At 48.0% G+C, this 20880-nt stretch overlaps 2 protein-coding genes across 5 annotated transcripts in view; one reads left to right on the top strand and one right to left on the bottom strand.

The window, feature by feature from the left end:
* Window positions 1-8457, top strand: part of MAST2 (microtubule associated serine/threonine kinase 2) — a 213617-nt gene extending 205160 nt beyond the window's left edge. For 2 of the 4 annotated variants that reach the window (XM_080801978.1, XM_080801979.1), the window contains 13 exons: window positions 915-1047; window positions 1825-1990; window positions 2521-2622; window positions 2859-2981; window positions 3159-3268; window positions 3593-3747; window positions 3993-4276; window positions 4385-4582; window positions 5199-5422; window positions 5604-5726; window positions 6144-6280; window positions 6396-6589; window positions 6892-8457. In XM_080801978.1, coding sequence (XP_080658104.1) covers window positions 915-1047; window positions 1825-1990; window positions 2521-2622; window positions 2859-2981; window positions 3159-3268; window positions 3593-3747; window positions 3993-4276; window positions 4385-4582; window positions 5199-5422; window positions 5604-5726; window positions 6144-6280; window positions 6396-6589; window positions 6892-8399 — 3457 coding nt within the window. In that variant the 3' untranslated portion in view covers window positions 8400-8457. Of the gene's footprint in view, window positions 1-914; window positions 1048-1824; window positions 1991-2520; window positions 2623-2858; window positions 2982-3158; window positions 3269-3592; window positions 3748-3992; window positions 4583-5198; window positions 5423-5603; window positions 5727-6143; window positions 6281-6395; window positions 6590-6891 lie in introns of all 4 variants that reach the window. The other 2 variants (XM_080801977.1, XM_080801976.1) reach the window with 2 other exon arrangements.
* Window positions 8458-12771: 4314 nt separating this feature from the next.
* The window catches only part of LOC308340836 (phosphatidylinositol 3-kinase regulatory subunit gamma), a 123494-nt gene continuing 115385 nt past the window's right edge, over window positions 12772-20880 (bottom strand). The window contains exon 10 of the mRNA XM_080800258.1: window positions 12772-16251. Coding sequence (XP_080656384.1) covers window positions 16053-16251 — 199 coding nt within the window. The 3' untranslated portion in view covers window positions 12772-16052. The remainder of the gene's footprint in view (window positions 16252-20880) is intronic.

Genomic DNA, 20880 nt, shown 5'->3' with positions numbered 1-20880 from the left:
GTTAACTCTGTGAGCTTGGGTCCGTTAATTAAACTTCCGAGCCTCTTTGTTCCTCCCCCTTTAAAATGTGGATAATCATACCTACTTTGTTTTATTAGTTACTCTGTTGTAAGGCCTTTCAGGAGCCAGAATATAAATGATCAATAAGGTGCTTATCACAGAGCTCAGAGGTAACAAATCATTTTCTGCAAAGAGGATCCGTTAGGAGGTGTGGCTCTGTTTTGGACAGGTCGAGTTCACAGTGCTGTAACTGTCTGGGCAGTTAGTAGGCCTAGAGCTCTTAAAGGAAGTCAAGATGCTGATTTGGGAATAATATTTGGGAAGATGCTGATTTGGGAATAATAGAATAAAGGAGTGGCAGGGTGAAGGCTTTGTTATGAGATGAAATGACTCAGGCAGAGTATGTGACTGGAGAAGAAAGAGACCATTTTTTGTGAAGTCCTATCTCTGGTTTCTCCCAACTAGCCCTCCTTTAAAACCAGCTGTGGACATGGCACACGATTCTGTGCCCCTTTCCCCTCTCCCTGAGCGTGGGTATGGTGAGACACCCAGGTGAGGAGAGGGGACTGGGTATGGTGAGAGCTGTGGGCTGAGGCTAATTGCTCTGTGTAAGCAAGTCTGTCCCTCAGCTAGCTGGTACCTGCCCCCAGCAGAGAATATGGTTGGGGGCAGCAAATGGTAATGAGTTGGGTGAATAGGCAAAAGGCAGGTGAGGTGCTTGTGCAGAATGCGGAATTCACAAAGCCAGAGATACCTTTTCTTTCACAACTGCCTGTCCCCCTCCTGAAGCTACCCTGCTTAAGTCCCACAGGAACCCTATAAAAGTCTGAGCGGGAAAATTGGGCATGTACTAAAATCCGCAGTCTTGGAAAACCAGGAAATAACCCCATACTTTTGTGTCTCTGACTTCCCAGCCTCCTGATTACATCCATGGGACACATCAAGCTTACTGACTTTGGCCTTTCTAAAATTGGCCTCATGAGCCTGACAACAAACTTGTATGAGGGCCACATTGAAAAGGATGCCCGGGAGTTCCTGGACAAGCAGGTAAGGAAGGATGGTTGAGACCTTGGGGGTTGAGGTCCAGACTTCAGAATATGGGGTGAGGGGCCACATACTTAACCCCGTGGCTACATGTTAAGACTGGGAACTCCTCTATCTTTTCCGACTTTTGGTTCCAGGGAGGCATTGAGATAAGGTAGCACATTTGGAAAACGGGGTGGGCCTCAAGAATAATAATGGAAATAAATTCCAAAATCATCTTCCTCGGGGTTTGGAGAAAATAGATTACATAACCATTGTTACTCTAAGAGACTAACATGAGATGAGTCCTGATCCTCCTAGCCTCAATCAAGGGCAAGGCCCTTCTGGAGTCTGTTGTTCTTGGAGCACAGCTCCAAGTTTCCACTGGGCTGTGGCCCAGCTTCCTGAGAGTAGCCGCTGATGTTTCCTGATTTGACGGTTCAGATGGTAACTGTCCGCAAGTCCCTGCAGTAGTCATGTGACTGTAGGGACTGTCCTCTGAGAGACTGGAGGGTAGAGGCCAGTTTGGGAACTAGATGCCATAAAGAGGTGTTGAGGGCTCAGGGGGTGGTTTTCCAGGCTAGAATTACACGTTTTGGTTAACTGGGAAGTACATAAAGTCACCCCACCAGCAGTTCCAACTCTGATACCCTGGGTTCCTATTGACCTCGCTCTTTAACCAAAGTAAGCAGAGTCTTCATTCAGAGATTTCTCCAGGAGTGGGAACATCCCCACCCCTTCAGCCATGATGCCAGTGAGCTGCCTCAGGATGCTGAGCCAGCCTGGCTTCTCTGTGCCCAGGTCTGCGGGACCCCGGAGTACATCGCGCCTGAAGTGATCCTGCGTCAGGGCTATGGGAAGCCGGTGGACTGGTGGGCCATGGGCATAATCCTGTATGAGTTCCTGGTGGGTTGCGTCCCTTTCTTTGGAGATACTCCGGAGGAGCTCTTTGGGCAAGTGATCAGTGGTAGGTACCGTCACCCTGGTACACTGGGGAGACAGAGTCTGGACCCACAAATGTGATTTATGTATTCACCTGTGAGGCTTATGTTGTAACTTCACGTGTGTGTGTGTGTGTGCACGCGCACACACGCGTGCATGTGCATACACATGTACTCTGTCACCCAGGGCTTATTCTGTTTGTGTTCGTGTCACCCCGTATGGGCATGAATGTGCCTGGGGTGTGTGTGTCTGTGAGTACACTAGTATCTGAAGTGTTGAGTCAGGCTGAGCTAGAGCTTCAGGACAGGGGAAGTCCTGGATCACAGGATGGGCCATGGTGAGTGGATGTGAGACCCTCCCCCCCCCGGAGGACAGGAACGTATAGAACTTAAGGAGCTGGGCCCCAGGCAAGGCTTTCAGGGGCTCTGGGCTGGGCCCTCTGTGGCTCCCTCCCCATCTCTTATCCTAGAACCCTCCTCTGTATCTCCCCACCCTGCCTGCAGCCTCTGAGACCCTGCTGTAAGCCCCTCCCTCCCTCTTTCCCCCACTCTACAGATGAGATCGTATGGCCTGAGGGGGATGATGCTCTGCCGCCGGATGCCCAGGACCTCACCTCCAAACTGCTCCATCAGAACCCTCTGGAGAGATTGGGCACAGGTAGGACAGGGCCACCTGACCTTTCTCACAGCTTGCAAGAGGGAGGTTGAGTCCACTCACCCAGGAAGCTCGGGCTGGCCCTGAGACTGCCCTACTCCTGTAAGCGCGGGAAGAGAGGTGCTGGAGTGGAGGCCTTCAGTACCGGCCTCCTGAGGGCTGGGTTCTCACTGGGACTTGCTGGTCAGGACCCCACACAGCTCAGCCCTCGCCTTGGCCCATGCCCTTCCTGTCCACAGGCAGCGCCTCTGAGGTGAAGCAGCACTCCTTCTTTACCGGTCTGGACTGGACAGGACTTCTTCGCCAGAAGGCTGAATTTATTCCCCAGCTGGAGTCAGAGGATGATACCAGCTACTTTGACAGTAAGGCCATGGTGGAATGGGGAGGAGTGGGGATCCTGTCTGTTTGCCCAGAAACGTCTGTGCACCCTGAACTTGGCATCAGGAGCAACTTCTTCAGGCCCTCTGAGGTCTGATAAGGGTCAAAAGGAGGCACTACCGGGGGCCTCTGAAGGGAACCGTCCCGTGTGTCTGGTCCAGCCCGCTCAGAGCGCTACCACCATGTGGACTCAGAGGACGAGGAAGAAGTGAGTGAGGATGGCTGCCTGGAGATCCGCCAGTTCTCTTCGTGCTCTCCACGGTTCAGCAAGGTGCGACGCGGCAGGCCCAGGCTGGGCAGAACAAGAGGACTGGGAGAAGAGGGCCTGTCAGGGGCTGTGGCTGGGCCAGTGGGGGGAGCAGGTGATGGGGCTGGCCCTAGGAAAAGGGGGAGAAAGGGCTGGGCCTGCATATGACGGAAACTGCAAGAAGCGCTCCAGGCCCTGACGGTGGGATAGCTGCTTCCTCCAGTATGCACCTGGCATGGAGGAGGAAAGGGCAGGACTCGTTCCAGTTCCTGGGCTTCAGATGCCAAAGATACTTTGGGGCGGTGTGGCTGTTGGGGCCTGTCCCCAGCACAGACTCTGTGCCCACAGGTGTACAGTAGTATGGAGCGTCTGTCACTGCTCGAGGAGCGCCGGGCACCACCCCCCACCAAGCGCAGCCTGAGCGAGGAGAAGGACGACCGCTCTGACAGCCTGGCAGGGCTGAAGGGCCGAGACCGGAGCTGGGTGATTGGCTCCCCTGAGATGTGAGCACCCAGAACTCCCCCTAGGGTGGGCAGCACAGCCATCCATCCGTTGTTTCCGATCATGGACGAGATTCAGATGTGGGGTGGAGTGCTGGTGGCAGTGAGGGGGAATCACAAGAATGGCTTCCAGGGGACTGTCCAAGGGAAGAAGTTCTGGGACTTATAACCCTTGTGAGCCCCTAAGGAAGCCTGGGCTAGAGGACGGAGACTGCCTGCCTGTCTCACCTGGGCCTTGTGTCTCACAGATTGCGGAAGCGGCTGTCGGTGTCTGAGTCGTCCCACACGGAGAGCGACTCAAGCCCTCCACTGACAGTGCGACGCCGCTGCTCAGGCCTCCTGGATGCCCCCCGCTTCCCTGAAGGCCCTGAGGAGGCCAGCAGCACCCCCAGGAGACAGCAGCAGGAGGGGACATGGCTTCTGACACCTCCTTCTGGAGAAGGTGTATCTGGGCCTGTCCCTGAACGTCCAGTGGAGCGGCGGCTAAAACTAGACGAGGAGCCCTTTGGCCAGAGCTGCGGTTCCAGCCCAGGTGTGGCCCAGCAGGCGGCCCGAGGTCCTGGACTGGAGGCTACTGCAGGCAGGCAGGGTGGGGAGGCTCGGCAGCATTGCAGGTCTCACTGCTCACTTGGGCCCACAGCTGTGGAGACTCCAGGAGGCCGTGGGACCCCACAGCTGACTGAGGGAGCCACAGCCAAGGCCATCAGTGACCTGGCAGTACGCAGGGCCCGCCACCGGCTGCTCTCGGGCGACTCTGTGGAAAAGCGCACCACTCGTCCCATCAACAAAGTGATCAAGTCTGCCTCAGCCACAACCCTGTCCCTCCTCATTCCTGCAGGTAGGGCTCCCAGGGAACTAGGCTAAAACTCATAGGAAGGGCCTTGGAATCTGTGTGGGTCTGTGGCAGGGGTCTGCATGTGGCCGGTACGTCTGTACATTGTGTATTGAGGAGCAGGTATCCGAGAGCTGTGTGTCACGGCTGCCCCATTACAGGAGGTCTGTGTTGTGCATTGGTGTCAGGTTGCGCATGCATGTGCCACAGAGCAAGATGGCACCGTGTAACAAGGGCCAGCTCTGAGGCAGAGAGCTCACATTCAAGTCCTTGTTCCATCACCAAATGGCTCCTGACCTTGACAAAGTTGCTTAATCTCTCTTGAGCCTCAAGTTCTTCATCAAAAAATTAGTGGTAGCTCACAGAGTAATTGCAATGTTTAATCGCAGTTGCCCTACGGCCCCTGATGGATACAAGTACGCACTCAGTGCGAGCTGCTCCTGTGGAGGCTCTGGGCACTTGAGGAGCTTTGCTGCTCCATGTCTGTGGGAAAGATGTCCCTGGGCTTAGGCTCTGCCTGTGACTACAGCTGCCTGGGATTAGTAGCCTAGATGGGGCTGGGCTGGGAGCATGGCCAAGCGGGGGTCCTCTGACCTGCTCAGTCCTGTCTTTCCTTCTCCAGAACACACCTCTTCTCCACTGGCCAGCCCTATGTCCCCACATTCCCAGTCATCCAACCCATCATCCAGGGATTCTTCTCCAAGCAGGGACTTCTTGCCAGCTCTTAGCAGCTCAAGGCCCCCCATCATCATCCACCGAGCCGGCAAGAAGTATGGCTTCACCCTGCGGGCCATCCGTGTCTACATGGGTGACTCGGACGTCTACACTGTGCACCACATGGTGTGGGTATGTATGGGCATCCAGACCTGTTGTTTCCCAGTTTCATCGTCCCCTCACCAGGGCCTATCTATCTCTGCTTCTGTCCCATACTATCATCAGGGGTCCGAGGAGGGTGGGTAACAGCAGAACCAGGCCCCATACTTCATGCTCAGGCTCCAGGCTGAGGACTGTTATCTTCCTGGGGCAGCACGTGGAGGATGGAGGTCCAGCCAGTGAGGCAGGGCTTCGTCAGGGTGACCTCATCACTCATGTCAACGGGGAGCCTGTGCATGGGCTCGTGCACACAGAAGTGGTGGAGCTCATTCTGAAGGTTAGTGCTGGGTGTGCTGCTTCTGTGGTCCCTGAACGACTCCGGCCTTGTGAGTCTGTGACTGGCCATAGAGGGGTGGGAAAGTTGGGCACATGTGGCACTGAGAACGGAGGCACCCAGGGCATGCGTTTTCACTGGAAGGCAACCTCCTCACTGACCAAGGCCCAGGGATCCTTCTGAGCCATGGATAGGACTGAAGAACAAGACAGATGAACCTCTTCTCTACCTTTTCAACCCCAAAGTGCCCAGGCTCCAGTTGGAGCCTTTTCCTAAGCTGCGAAGAGGGAATAAAGGCCTGCGGTTCAGACTTGTTAATACTGGGGCAAAAGCTAGAGCTGTGGTGTCGCCATGCCCGAGGGTATGGGTGGGAGCAAGGATACATTCACTACCTGAGCTTGGGTTCATGCTGTTCCTCAGAGCGGAAACAAGGTATCTATTTCAACAACGCCCTTGGAGAACACATCCATCAAAGTGGGGCCAGCTCGGAAGGGCAGCTACAAGGCCAAGATGGCCCGAAGGAGTAAGCGGAGCCGGGGCAAAGATGGCCAAGAAAGGTGAGCCAGACTGAGCCACCTGGGTGGCCAGCATGTGCTGGGGGGTCCTGGCCACTGGGCCCAATATATGCTATGTCCTATGCCCCAACTCAGCCCTTAACCCTTGTTTCTGCAGCAGAAAGAGGAGCTCCCTGTTCCGGAAGATCACCAAGCAGGCATCCCTGCTCCACACCAGCCGCAGCCTTTCCTCCCTTAACCGATCCTTATCGTCAGGGGAGAGCGGGCCAGGCTCTCCCACACACAGCCACAGCCTTTCCCCCCGATCTCCCACTCAGGGCTACCGGGTGACTCCCGATGCTGTACATTCAGGTATGACGTGGTCTCTGCAGATTGCAGAGATAGCCCCTGGGAGGTAGGAAAGAGCCTAGGCCCTCTGTGCTTCATTGTGGCCCCATTCTGAAACTCATTCACTCTACCCCTGATAGACCCAGCAGTCGTGGGGAGGAGGGTTCGGGGGTGAAGAGTAGCTTTATTTCTGTAGCTTGAGCTCTGGATCACTGGTGGGGTCACCTTGATCTTGGGGCAGTCCAGGGCTAACCCTGTCTTGCCCCTCAGTCACTTCTGTCGGCTAACATTACTCTTTGTCTGTGTGTCTTTCTATGTGTGCAAAGTGGGAGGGAATTCGTCACAGAGCAGCTCCCCCAGCTCCAGCGTGCCCAGTTCTCCAGCCGGCTCTGGGCACACACGGCCCAGCTCCCTGCACGGCCTGGCACCCAAGCTCCAGCGCCAGTACCGCTCTCCGCGGCGCAAGTCAGCCGGCAGCATCCCACTGTCACCACTGGCCCACACCCCTTCCCCACCACCAGCAGCTTCACCCCAGCGCTCCCCATCACCCCTGTCTGGCCATGGAGCCCAGGCCTTCCCCGCCAAGCTTCACTTGTCGCCTCCTCTGGGCAGGCAGCTCTCACGGCCCAAGAGTGCAGAGCCGCCCCGCTCACCGCTGCTAAAGAGAGTACAATCAGCCGAGAAACTGGCAGCAGCACTTGCTGCTTCTGAGAAGAAGCTAGCCACTTCTCGAAAGCATAGCCTTGACCTGCCCCACCCCGAGCTGAAGAAGGAACTGCCACCCAGGGAAGTCAGCCCTCTAGAGGTGGTCGGGACCAGGAGTGTACTGTCTGGGAAGGGCGTGCTGCAGCCTTCTCCTTCATGGGCCCTAGGCACCCTCCGACAGGACCGGGCTGAACGTCGAGAGTCACTGCAGAAGCAAGAAGCCATCCGTGAGGTTGACTCCTCAGAGGATGACGCCGAGGAGGGACCTGAGAACAGCCAAGGTGTACGGGAGCCGAACTTGGCACCAACCCCGGAAGTGGGCCGGGCCCCACCCCTCACAGGAGCAGGAGAGGGTGAGGAAGAGGATGCCTTCTTGTCCAGGGACCCCAAGAGTCAGGGCCCAGTGGTCTCAGGTCTCTTGACAGAGGTCACACTGAAGCCTCCCAGAATGGAAGGCCCTAGTGTCCCCCAGAAGGAGCTTGGGATCCCACAAGTCTTTGAGGAGTCTGCCAGCTCCTCATCAGTGGTCCCCAGCCTAGGTGAGGCTGGACCCACTGACCCCATCCCTCCTGAAGGCTGCTGGAAGGCCCAGCACTTCCATACCCAGGCACTAACAGCACTTTGTCCCAGCTCTTCAGGACCTGTCCCCACCAGTCGTTCTGCTGCCTCCTCCACCTCTGGAGAGCCAGGTCCATGGTCTTGGAAGTTTCTTATTGAGGGTCCAGACAGGGCATCCCCAAGCAGAAAGGCAACAATGGAAGTTGGGATGGCCAGCTCTCAGGATTTGGGAACCATAACTCCAGCCCACCCTGAGAACCTGTCTGCCAGACAGGAGGGGAAGTCATGGCCACCTGGTGCCCCTGGGCTGGTCCATCCACCTTGTGAGTTTCCCCACCAAAGCCGGCTATGGGAGCCCGAGTGTGCACAGAGAGAGAAAGAAGAGCCAGCCCTGGGCATCACCAAAGTGCCTGATGCCTCAGGTGACAGGAGGCAGGACGTTCCAGGCAGAAGCTGCCCCCTCACCCAGGAGCCTGGGCCCAGTCTACTCCGGAGGGGCCGAGACCCAGGGGGCCCTCAAAAGCATCAGGACCTGGCACTGGTACCTGATGAGCTTTTAAAGCAAACATAGCAGCTGTTTGCTGTTTCTTGCACTCAGACCTGTGTAATACATGCTCTTGGAAACCGTCTTTGTCTTGTGCTTTCTTTCAGTCAACACAAATGTAACTCAAGGTCTATGTTGCTGCTGGGAATATAGTGGTAAATAACACACTTTCCACTGTCAGGGGAGGGTTGTCTAGTCCAACTTGGCTTCCCAGAGACTAAGACATCTGAGCTCAAACCTGAAGAACAGATGACAGGTAGCAGTTTACTGGGTTAGAAGAGTGGGATTAGTACGAGTGTCCAGGCAAAGAGCATAGCACTTAACCGTATACCTGGTATATTCAAGGAACAGAAACCAAAGCGGAAATGGGTCTAGTGAGTTAGGCAGGCAGGCGCCATATTTAAAGATACTTCCAGGAGTATAGACTTTCTGTAGGTGATGGGGAACCACAGAAGGCCACATAGCATAGTATCTCTGCTTTACAGAAGAGGGAAACTTGGGTTTTCAGATAGTAACATAGCTTGGGCAGAACTAGGACTAGAACCTAGGTCTCTCTTGACTCCAGAAACCACCTTTATCCTCTTACTTGGAGTGCTTCACAGCCAGAAAATGAGGAGGAAAAAAGATGGAAGGGGGTGAAGAGTTAAACTTGGGATATATTTGAGGTACTTGTTGGACATCCAGAAGGTAACTGGATGCGTGGGCCTGGAACTCAATAGGAAAATCTAGACTGAAGATAGAAATTTGAGAGCCATCAATATAACGATAGTTGTACATTGAGGAGTATTAGCATTTAAATCAAAGAAAGAAGACTTAGAAGCAGCAGCTAGAAGAGAGTCCCAAAATCCAAAAGAGGAGAGTTTTGAAATGAATGGAGAGGTTACTTGTTAAAATGTTGAAGGCCCACCTAAGATGAAAATGCAGAATTGCCTTAATGCCTTAATGTTTGTAGCGAGTCCTTCCTGGGCTTTTGTCAGGCAGGCCTAACTGCTGGAGGTGGACATTACTGAGGTGGGCAGCCCCCAGTGAGTAGTACTTCACTTGGCAGATGGGTGAGTGGGTGGTGTGGGAGTGGGGAGGACACCTGTGACCTATGTCAGAGGAGTCACGAGATGGCATCACAGGAGCTGCAAGTAGGGCGGTGGAGTACCTACCTCCATGGTGAAGCAGGACTTTTCACACACTGGTCTCGCACAAACTGTCCCATAATCCAATACTTAGATTTGAAGGAGAGTCATCCAGAGGCCTAGAGATTGGAGGGCGGGAGGGATGCCTCAGGACTGCTAGCTGCTACCTCCTGGAAACCACAGCCTCTGTAACCTTCATGGTGAAGGCTGTGGCCGCCAGAGGGCGTACCCTCCCATGGTGCCAGAGTCCGCAAGGAGCTTGTCTGCCCCTTAGCCTTCAGTTCCTTCTTGAACTCATTTCTTCCTTCAGTCATTCACGGGCAGCAGACCTCGGCCAGCCTGTACTAGATGCTGGGAACACAGGTAACTGGTTGTCTGAGGGAGCCTCCCACATGTATCAGGATCTGGTTAAAGGCGCCATAGCAAAGGTGAAGGAGGTGGGGCAGGCACATCTTGCAACAGTTCCTGTGAGAAAGGAACTGCCCCCTTAGGGGGTTGGAAATGGGGGGGGGGTGGTGAGGGAAGGAGGAGACAGAGATGCTAAGCATCCTGTAATGCATAGGGCACCTGCCCCAAGTGCCAGTGGTGTTCCTTGGAGAACCACCAACAGATTAGCCTGAGGGGAGTGAGGAGTTCTGAAAGGTAACTGCAGGGAAGTGGTATAATCAACATTTATGGTTTAGGAAGACGCTGGCTGCAGTGTAAGGAGGCTCTAGTGGAATACGCAGACCGGAGAGAAAATGATGTAGTGATCCATTCTAACGGTCTGAACTAGGACAGCCTTGAGGACGGAACATGTAGGAGCCGGACACAGATTTGGCAGCCATCAGCAAATATGGGTAAGGCCACAGGAACAGATGGCAGTTGTACAGAGAATATGTACAGAAGAAAAACCCAAGACATTGGGACTGGCTGAAGGGAAGGATCCAGGGAAGAGTAATTGAAGTAGGGGATGAGATCCTAAACTTGAGAGAAACCAGACCACTTTCAGAATTTTGTAATTTACCCTAAGAGTGATTGAAAGTTACTTAATGGTTTTACACAGGTTCAGATTTGTATTTTTTAACGATTTTATTTATTTGACAGAGAGGGAACACAAGCAAGGGGAGTGGGAGAGGGAGAAGCAGGCTTCCTGCCAAGCAGGGAGCCCGATGCAAGTTTCCATCCCAGGATCCTGGGATTATGACCTGAGCTGAAGGCAGACGCTTAACGACTGAGCCACCCAGGCGCCCCCAGATTCGTAATTTTTAAAAGATAACTGGTTATATTAGAATGGATTTGAGGGGGGCAACTGTGGAAGAAGGGAGGCCCTTCCAGTATTAAGGTTAGAGTAGTGAAGAAATGAAGCTGGGGAGAAGTGATGTCTTTGGCATTCAGAAAGTAAACAGTATAGGTTGGTGGTGTGTATTATGCCGACCTGAAACACAGGAAGGTCTCAAGGATGATGACTGCTTTCCTGACTTATGTAACCAAATGAGGTATATATTTCCACCACTGAAATGTGAAATAATGGGAGAGAACCTGGGATGATGACCCCCACATTCAATATGCTGTGAGGTACTTCCCCATAGAGGGTTGTGCAGGAGAAACACAGGCAGACATAAATGGCCTAAAGATGGTACATGGTATCATGGATATGGATGAAACTGCCAGGGAAAAAGACATAAGTGAGAAGCCAAAGTCATCCAAGAGAATTAAAAGGAACAATCAAAGATCTAGGAGGAAAACCAGATGCTGAGTCATCATAGAGTTCGGGTGGGGGGCGGGGGGAGTTATTCATGGCAAGTAGTCAATGATGATGGTTACTGAAGACCTCAAGGAGAGCAGTTTCAGCTGGTGGTGGAACCTGTACTGAAATGGTGGGAGAGAAAATAGAGACAAATTTAGATAGTTTTGTAAAAAGGTTTGTCTTTGAAGTAGGGCAAAGAGATAAAGGGATATAGGATTCAGTAGAGGTTAGGAAATGGAATGAGACACACTCAACCATGTTTAAATGTCAATGGATGATCTGGTTGAGAGAAAACAACAGTGAAAGAATTGACAACTAATCATGTGAAATTCCTGAGAAGGAGGGAGAAAACAGGATCCAAAATTATACAACCTGTGGAAAGGTTGGCTTTTAGTTGGAGGAGGGCTAACTTGTGTAATTTAACAGGTGAGAGGCAGAGGAATTATGTGGAAATAGGCAGATTTGTAGGTTTGGTGGTAGAAAAGTAAGAGAATTCACAGCCAAGCATGTTTTCTCTGTAAACAGAAAGTTTGTAGTGCCTGTGGGATGTTCAAGGCCCAGTGGAGCTATCCAGCAGACAGGTGGAGTTCGGAAAACAAGACTGGGCTGGAGACAGGAATTTGAGCATCCTATGCAAACAGTGGAACAATTCTTGGGATGTGGGAAAGTCCTCTATAATTCTTAGGAGTGGGGTGAGAGGATATAGGCAAGATAATTTAGAGCAGTGAACTATCCCCTACCCAGTCTGATGAATTCACTACACACCTGGGTGGGGCCTAAGAGTACACAGGAACTACACTGTCTTGAGCAAAGAGGTGGTCACACTTTGTTAATTACGGTCTACCATATAGGAACCTTAACAAAGTGCTGTGGCAGGAGGGTGACAAGGGCCTTGGGCAACAAACATCTTCCCTGCCCCCAGAGAATAGACTGTGGAAACACTTTTATTTCCAGGCAGAAAGATGTGATGAGAATCAGTAAACTGGGCTTTCTAATACTTCAGAATGGGATGAGGAGGAAACAGCTCTCAGATTTAACTATCTCAGGACTGGTTTCTGAGTCTCACTGTCCTGTGCTGGACGGACGAAATGCTGGCATCATGCCTGTTAGGGTCAGCTTCTCTTGCTCAGGGGAAGAGCATGCCTAGTGGCCCCAGTTCAGCCCCAGGACCAATCTTTTGGTGCTCATGGGAGAGAAGGTTTGGGAGTTTCAGGGCTTTCAATATCCTAATCCTCTTGCCGCCCACCCCTAGCCCAACCCCTCTATAGCATGAGGACAAAAAGGTTCTTTATTGCAATGTCTTTATTGCATTACTGGAGCAAGTTGGCCAGACTGTCCCCTCTTGGGGAAGATAAAAAAACAAAAGATCAAAAAATTATCTCCCCTCACTTCCCCCCCAACCCACCCCACAACTGCACAGCAATGTCTGAACACATCTGGTGACAAGAACAATTTGCAAAAGTGGTCTAGGAACTACATTATGAACTGTCCCAACACAAGACATATAGTTGGCTTCTTTGTGAATCAGATATTTTTACGTAAACTACATGGTGGTTTTTTTTTTTTTTTTTGACTACATCAAAGACAACAGAAGAATAGGTTTTTCACAAGTAACAACAGGGCACCAAAGTCACATGCTGGAATTTGTAAGGAAACAAGGTTGTTTGTCACAGGTGGCTAGAGCTAGAGCAAGAAGGAACAGTTGACAGCGAAGAGCCCAGCTCTGGAGTCTTAACTGGCAACAGAGACCACCCTGAAAACCAGGAATTGTCCAGATGCAATTCTTGGCCAAGAGGACCCATGAGGCTGATTCTTGCAGCAAGAAGAGACCTATGGAAGACACCACATTGGCTATCAATGCTTCTTTAGAGCACATGAGGTCCACAGTAAGTGGGAGGTCCCATCGGCTTGGAGATGGAGTAGGAAGTCCCCAACCTTGGCCAAATCAGTGGTAAGGACACAGCCTATACAGTCCTGAGCCCTGGCCATGATTTACCATCTATGATCAGGAAGAGACAGAGACCACTGTTCTCTGATGAAATCTCCACCTGGAAAATTTGGGTGTAGGACCTATGTTCAGCCAGCCTCAAGCTGCTTCCATGCTGGTGGCTGGCTGTCCTAGCCAGAAAAACAGTGAGCCCCTCTGGTCTTCGTCTGTCTCTTTACTCTCTGCTTCAGTGAAGCTGCAGTTAGGATGCCAAGAGAGAGAGTCCCAGGGCCCAAATCATGGGAAAGGACACAGAGCTAGCTCAGATGAAGGCCGCCAAGGCCATGAAGTATAGGAGCTGCATACTCCCCCTCCATGTGGTCAGCAGACTGGTCCCTATGCCATTTCCACTGGCTCAGGATCAAGCACATCATATGGCAACTAGTCAGAGGAGATATTTTCCAACTTCTCAAATGATCCCTAGGCCTTAGTTCCCAAAAAGCAATTGTGAATTTTCAAAAACGAAAAACAGGAAGGAAAAAGTGAAGGAATATAGGATCAAAAAAAACAAAAAACAAAAAACAAAAACAGTCCTTCTCCACAAGCCAGCCCTTATCTATAAGTGTAGTAAGTATTAGATGGGGCTAGCTCCCTCCCCATGCACCCTTGTGACTGCCTGAAAAGAAGCAACACATGGTTTAATGTCACATGCATGCATCCTTACTCCCATTTTATTTTAAAAGAGGGTCAGAACACACTAAATTTTAATACCAGAAAGGAGGGATTTTTTGCACCCAATCTTGAACATCCAACTGCTTAAGCAGGTTCAACACCAGGTGTTAAGGCCACCCAGTAGCAACTAGCCTGACATTATTCAGTAAAACCCTCAGCAAGATTTCCCTGCAATTTCCCTGGCAATGTGGAGAAGAGATGTGCAGCTGGCTTTCAGTTAAGGGCTTAAGTCAGAACATGACACTGGAGGGAGGGGCTCATCTGTCTGCCTTGCCGAATCCTGAAACTGCAATGGAACCAAAGAAAAGCCGAAGACAGGCCCTTTCCTTCCTATCCTCATTGTTAGTAACTCTAGAAGTTTTTCCAACATTTTTTATCTATCTTTACATCATGGTCCATTCTAGACCTTGTCACCAAGATAAGTGCTCAGCGAAAGCAGGATTTATTTCTTTCATTCCATCACTAGAGCTTTCCTAGCTGTAAAGCTTATGCACCAAGACCCAGATACTGGCTGCTTCTCCAGTTCAGCCAGGATGCCTGACTGCACAGCTTTGGACTCAAACAGCTGACTCACTCTGAGCCTATTATGGTTCCAGCCTTGGCTCAGAGGCAGTTTAACTCTATTTGCCCAATGAGTGTTGAAGGATGGGGGTGGGGCGTGATGGAGGTAGGAGTACACGCCTGCCTCCAACTCCACTCGCCTAGCTTCACTCAGCTGGAAGGCTTAAACCACATGGAGCAGAAGATTCCTGGCCTAAAATCAGGGCCACTGGAGCATAAGGACAGTCTGTGCACATCATCTTAATGTCAGGCTCACAAAAATGGCAAAGAGGAAAACTTCCATATGGCTTTTACTAACAGTCTAAACTCCAAGCCATTATTTCCTCTCTTTACAAAAGTTTCAGAAACCACTGCATGGAAGCACACCGGTAATGTGGAGGACCCTCACCCTAGACACCAGAGCCTCTGGGTCTGTGAATTACTGAGGACCCTAACAAGAGTCTGGCTCCCTTCCTGCTACAACCTTTGTCACCTGTGGCTTCCCTAAGCCCTACCCCACAAAGGACAGGGAGATGAAGGGAAATTAAACCATGTTTACTGTTTCTGCAGGGCCTTTAAATTTAGGGAAGCACATATAAGACTGTTGTTCTATATCATTATTTGGTATATCAAGCCATCTAAAAGCACTGGATTGCACCTTTTCTTTACTCATACAAACAAGTTACAAAGGTTTTCAACCACAGATCATTCTTTAGGCTAAAGAAACACCACACAAGCACCAACTTCATTTTATGATTCAAAGCTCACCATGCCCCCCATAAGAACATTATTCCTCATCTCTGAGAAACAAGGGCAGGGCAGAAAGAGTTACACTGACCAATTTTAGTGTTTGCTAAAACTAACAAATTCTGGTTTTCATTTTCAAGTTTTGGTACAGAAGTGTGCATTCAGATACTAGTGCTGTCTTCTTCCATCAGACGTTAGTCTGGCAACAAACATTGTTCTGCTGAGATCAATTTGGTTTCTAAACATAATGCTTCTTTAGAGGGAGGAGCTACTGAGATGTTGACACCTAACTTATGTTAGTTAATAAGGTACCTTCAGTTGAAGGTGTTTTTACTCCTTGACTAAGATTATCTAAATGAAATCCCAAGCCTCCCCATTTTCCTTTGGTTGTCTTTTTCACCAAATGCCATTCTACCACAGAACTAAAACAGCCTTCGTTTTGGGAGGAGGTTGATAGAGACCGCCAGATCAAAACAGAACTCCCCACAGAGCCATGCCCCTGCCCCTTCTCAGAGATGAAGACCCAGAGAGGACGTGGACTCTTCAGAGATTTCCAGATATAACACCCCAACCCCATCAAGCCTAATATGTTCTGTTGAGGGTGCCTGGCTAAACAAAACAAAAACCCGATGAAACAGATTTTCCCAAAAAACATCATCTGCTTCCAGCTTTCTATGTCAGTGCAGCGGCACAGCTGAGTCTCAGAGAACCTCAGGCCTCTTGTGCCCCAAACCTGGCCGGCTGCTGCTCGGCCTCTCCACATTCACAGAATCACTTCTTGTGCAAAACAAGCAGTCTACGTAGAAAGAATGCCCTCATGGTCTAATAAAAACTGTAGGAAAAAATGCTAGAGAGCAACCTCTCTTCCCACTCGCTCTTTATCTGCAGAGGGAGGGCATCTGTGCGTGGACAGGGTAGGCAAGCCTGACATTGAGGGAGTCGTTGTGCTGAACGAGGGATGTCTGCTGGTAATGGAGCACCAGCTCCTTCAGGGAGCTGTACAGGTTGTAGGGCTCTGCAAAACCGTAGCCCCGAGCAGTGCTGTAGATCACACAGTGCTTCACTTCCCCATCGGCACTGCAAAGACACAACACACAGACACCACAGGGAATTAAGGCAGGTAACGATAAATAGATCCAAAAGACCAGAAGCCTGAACAATTTTTCTGCAAAGGAGGTACAGAAGTGTTCTGCTAAAGTTTGTAAAATGCAACGGCCATGTGTGTCCCCTCACCCCCATAAAGACTTATCACAGAGAGATCTTTCACCTCGCACCAAGACCTGGTGGAAAGAAAATGAGTGGCTGAATTTAATCACTCAGCTCTGCATCTTCATGAGGCAAGAAGGCACTGGAAAGAGAACGCTTTTTTTTTTTTTTTTAAAGTATACAAATCAGTGATTTTTAGAATATTCACAAGGTTGTGGAACAATCACCACTACCAGAATATTTTCATTGCCCTAAAAAGAAACCATGTACTCATTAGCAGTCACTCTGTATTCCTTCCTCCTCTCCCTGGGCCTTGGCAAACACTTACAACTTCCTGTCCCTATGGATTTGCCTATTTTGACATTTCACATAAAGGGAAACTTACAATATCACACAACCTTCTATATCTGATTTCTTTCAACTTAGCACATTTTCAAAGTTTGTCCGTGTTGTAGATGTATCAGTACTTCATCTGTGGTTGCATAATATCCTGTCTGGATATCCACATTCTGTTCATCCATTCATCAACTGATGGACACTTGGGTTGTTCCTACTTTTTTGACTATTATGAATAATGCTGCCCTGAACATTTGTGTACAAGTTTTTGTATAGACACATGTTTTTAATTCTTTTGGGTATACAGAGAGCCAGACATGGAACCGCTGAGTCTATGGTATCTCTTTTTGTTGAACTGCCAAACTGTCTTTCAAAGTGGTTCCTCCATTTTATATTCTAGCCAGCAGTATACAAGGGTTCCAATTTCTTTACATTCCTGTCAACAATTGTTATTGTCCATCTTTTTTATTATAATCATCCTAGTGGTATCTCATTGTGGTTTTGATTTGTACTTCCCTAAGGACTAATGATGTGGAGCATCTTTTTTTTATCTTTATTGACCATTTATAGATCTTCTTTAAAGGAATTTCTGTTTTCTATGTGTAAGTACCCAGTAGTACAATTACTGAGTCATATGGTAATTTTATTTTTAATCTCCTGAGGAACCACCATACTGTCTTCCAGAGTGGCTGCACCAGTTTGCATCCCCACCAGCAGTGCACAAGTGTTCTTTTTCCTCCGTATCCTCTCCAACAACTGTTGTTTTTTGTGTTGTTGATTTTAGCCATTCTGCCAGGTGTGAGGTGGTAGCTCACTGTGGTTTTGATCTGCATTTCCCTAATGATGAGTGATGTTGAACATCTCTTCATATATCTGTTGGGCATCTGCATTTCTTTGGAAAAATGTCTGTTCAGGTCCCCAGTCCATTTTTCATTGGGTTATTTGGGGTTTTTTGTAGGTTAAGTTGTCTAAATTCTTTATATATATTTTGGATATTAACCCCTTATTGGATATATCATTTGCAAAAGTCTTCTCTCCTTCCTTGCCTTTTTGTTCTGTTGATTTCCTTCACTGTTCAAAAAGATACATGTACCCATATGTTTACCGTAGCATTTATAACAGCCAAGATATGGAAGCAACCCAAGTGTCCGTCAGGATAGATGAATAAAGAAGATACGGGAGATATACACACAGAGAATATTACTCAGCCATAAAAAAGAATGAACTCTTACCACTTGCAACAACATGGAGGGACCTGGAAAGTATGATGCTAAGTGAAATCAGTCAGAGAAAGACAAATACCATATGATTTTGCTCATATGTGGAACTTAAGAAACAAAACAAATGAACAAACATGGGGGGAAAAAAGACCAAAAAACCCTCAGACTCTTAAATACAGAGAACTGGTGGTTACTAGAGGGAAGGTGGGTAGGGAGATGGGTGATATAGATAAAGGAGATGAAAAGCAAACTTATCTTGCTGAACTTTGAGAAATGTATAGGATTGTTGAATTATGTAGTACACCTAAAACTAATATAACACTATGTATGTGAATTTTTAAAAATGTCTATCCAAATCCTTTGCCATTTTTTTTAAATGTCCATTTTTAAAATTGAGGCCCATGTTTTTTTTTACTAAGGCTTATGATTTAGACACTAGTTGCTTAACAGATACATGATTTGCAAATATTTTCTCCCATTCTGTGGGAGAAATATTTCACTTTGATAGTGCCCCTTGGTATAAAATGTTTTAACTGTCTAACCCAAAGTCACAAGGGTTTATGTCAATATTTACTAAGTATTTTATACTTTTACCTCTTACATTTGGGTCTATGATCCATTTTGAGTTAATTTTTATATATGGTGTGAGGTAAGGGTCCAACTTTATTCTTTTGTGTGTGGCTTTCCAGTTGTCCCAGCTTCATGTGTTAAATGACAACTTCCTCCCCCAATGAATGGTCTGGAGACCCTTGTTAATAACCAATTGACCATAAATGTAAGGGTTTATTTCTTGACTCTCAAATCTATTCATTGATCTACATGTTTATCCTTGTTAACATCTCACAATTTTGATTACTACACCTTTGTTTTGTAAGTTTTGAAATCAGGAGATGTACTTCAACTTTTTCTATTCTTTCAAAGTGATTTTGGCTGTGCTGGCTCTCTTGTATAAATTGTAGAATCATTTTGTCAATTTCAGCAAAAATCCAGCTGGGATTTTTGATAGGGATTACACTGAACATGTAGATCAGTTTGGGATGTTATTTCTGTCTTAATAATATTAATTCTTTTAATCCATGAACACAGGATGTCTTTCCACTTATTTAGGTCTCCCTTTAAGTTCTTTCAGTGATGTTTTATAGTTTTCACCATACAGCTCTTGCACTTCTTTTTGTTTAATCCTAGGTATTTCTGATGATATTATATGCAGCATGCTTTATTTCATTTTCAGATTGTTTATTACTGGTATTTAGAAATGCAACTGATTTTTGAATCCTGATCTTTTAACTGGCAACTTTGCCAAACTTATTTATTAGCTCTAATAGTTAACATCTTCCTTACCAAAATGGATGCTTTTTATTTTTCTTGTCCAATTTACCTTAACTAGAACCTTCTGTACAACGATGGTTAGAAGTGGTGAGAATAAACATCTTTGTTTTCTTCCTGATCTTAGGGGAAAGCACTAACTTTCACCATTAAGTACATTAGCTCTGAGTTTTTTCCTCAACTTTATCAAGTTGAGGAAGTACCCTCCTATTCCTAGGTTGTTCAGACTGTTTTTTTTTTTTTTAAAGATTTTATTTATTTATTTCACAGACAGAGATCACGAGCAGGCAGAGAGGCAGGCAGAGAGAGAGGGAGAAGCAGGCTCCCTGCTGAGCAGAGAGCCCGATGCGGAGCTCGATCCCAGGACCGTGGGATCATGACCTGAGCCGAAGGCAGAGGCTTTAACCCACTGAGCCACCCAGGTGCCCCCAGACTGTTTTTTAATATGAGAGTGCTAGATTGTGTCAAATGCTTTTTGAGATTCTACTTAAATAATCATGTGATTTTTGTCCTTTATCTATTAATGCAGTATATTATGTTCATTGTTTTGTTTTTGTTTTTATGTTGAAAAAACCCTTGCCTACCTGGGATGAATTCTTAGTCATGGTATATAATCCTTATATGCTGCTGGAGTTGCCTTGCTATTATTCTGTTGAGGATTTTTGTGTCTGTGTTCCTAAGGGATATTGGTCCATAATTATCTTGTGATGTCTTTGTCTAGTTTTGGTATCATGGTAATACTGCCCTCCTGAAATGAGCTGGGAAGTTTCTCTCCCCCACCCCCTTTTTTTAGAAGAGTTTGTGAAGGACTTCTGTTAATTCTGTTTAAAATACTTGGCAGTATTCACCAGTGAAGACAATTGGGCCTGGGTTTTTCTTTGTGGGTAGCTTTTATTATTATTATAATTATTATTAACCCAATTTCTTATTATAGTTCTGTTCAAATTTTCTGTTTCCTCTTAAGTCAGTTTTGTTGGTTTGTGTGCTTCCAGGAATTTGTCCATTTCATCTGGGTTTAATTTTTTTGGTATATGATTGTTTATAGCATTCCCTCATTATCTTTTTTTATTTCTATAAGGACTACAAGTAATGACCCCCTCTAATTTGTTTCTTCTCTGTGGGGATGGGGGCAGTTTAGCTTGAGGTTGTAATTCAGTTCCATCCCAACTTTTGGTTTCACTCATTTTCTCAATTGTTTTCTATTCTCTATTTTATTTACTTCCATTCTAATCTTTATTATTCCCTCCTTTTTGCTTGGGTTTAGTTTGGTCTTCCTTTTTTAGTTTCTTAAGGTGGAAGGTTACTTTATTAATATGTGGTCTCCTTTTTTTTTTAACATAAATGTTTACAGTTATAAATTTGGCATTTAGGACTGCTTTAGCTGAATTCTGTGAGTTTTGATAAGCTGTGTTTCTGTTTACTCATCTCAAAGTATTTTCTAATTTCCTGTTTTCTTTCTTTGATCCATTGGTTATTTTCTTTTAAAGATTTTATTTGTTTGACACAGAGAGAGAGAGATCACAAGTAGGCAGAGCCGCAGACAGAGAGAGGAGGGGGACGCAGGCTCCCCGCTGAGCAGAGAGCCCGAGGCGGGGCTCGATCCCAGGACCCTGATATC

The sequence above is a fragment of the Martes martes genome (genome assembly GCF_963455335.1).
Source record: "Martes martes genome assembly, chromosome: 4".
NCBI lineage: Eukaryota > Metazoa > Chordata > Mammalia > Carnivora > Mustelidae > Martes > Martes martes.
This window is presented reverse-complemented; position numbering and strand designations above follow the sequence as displayed.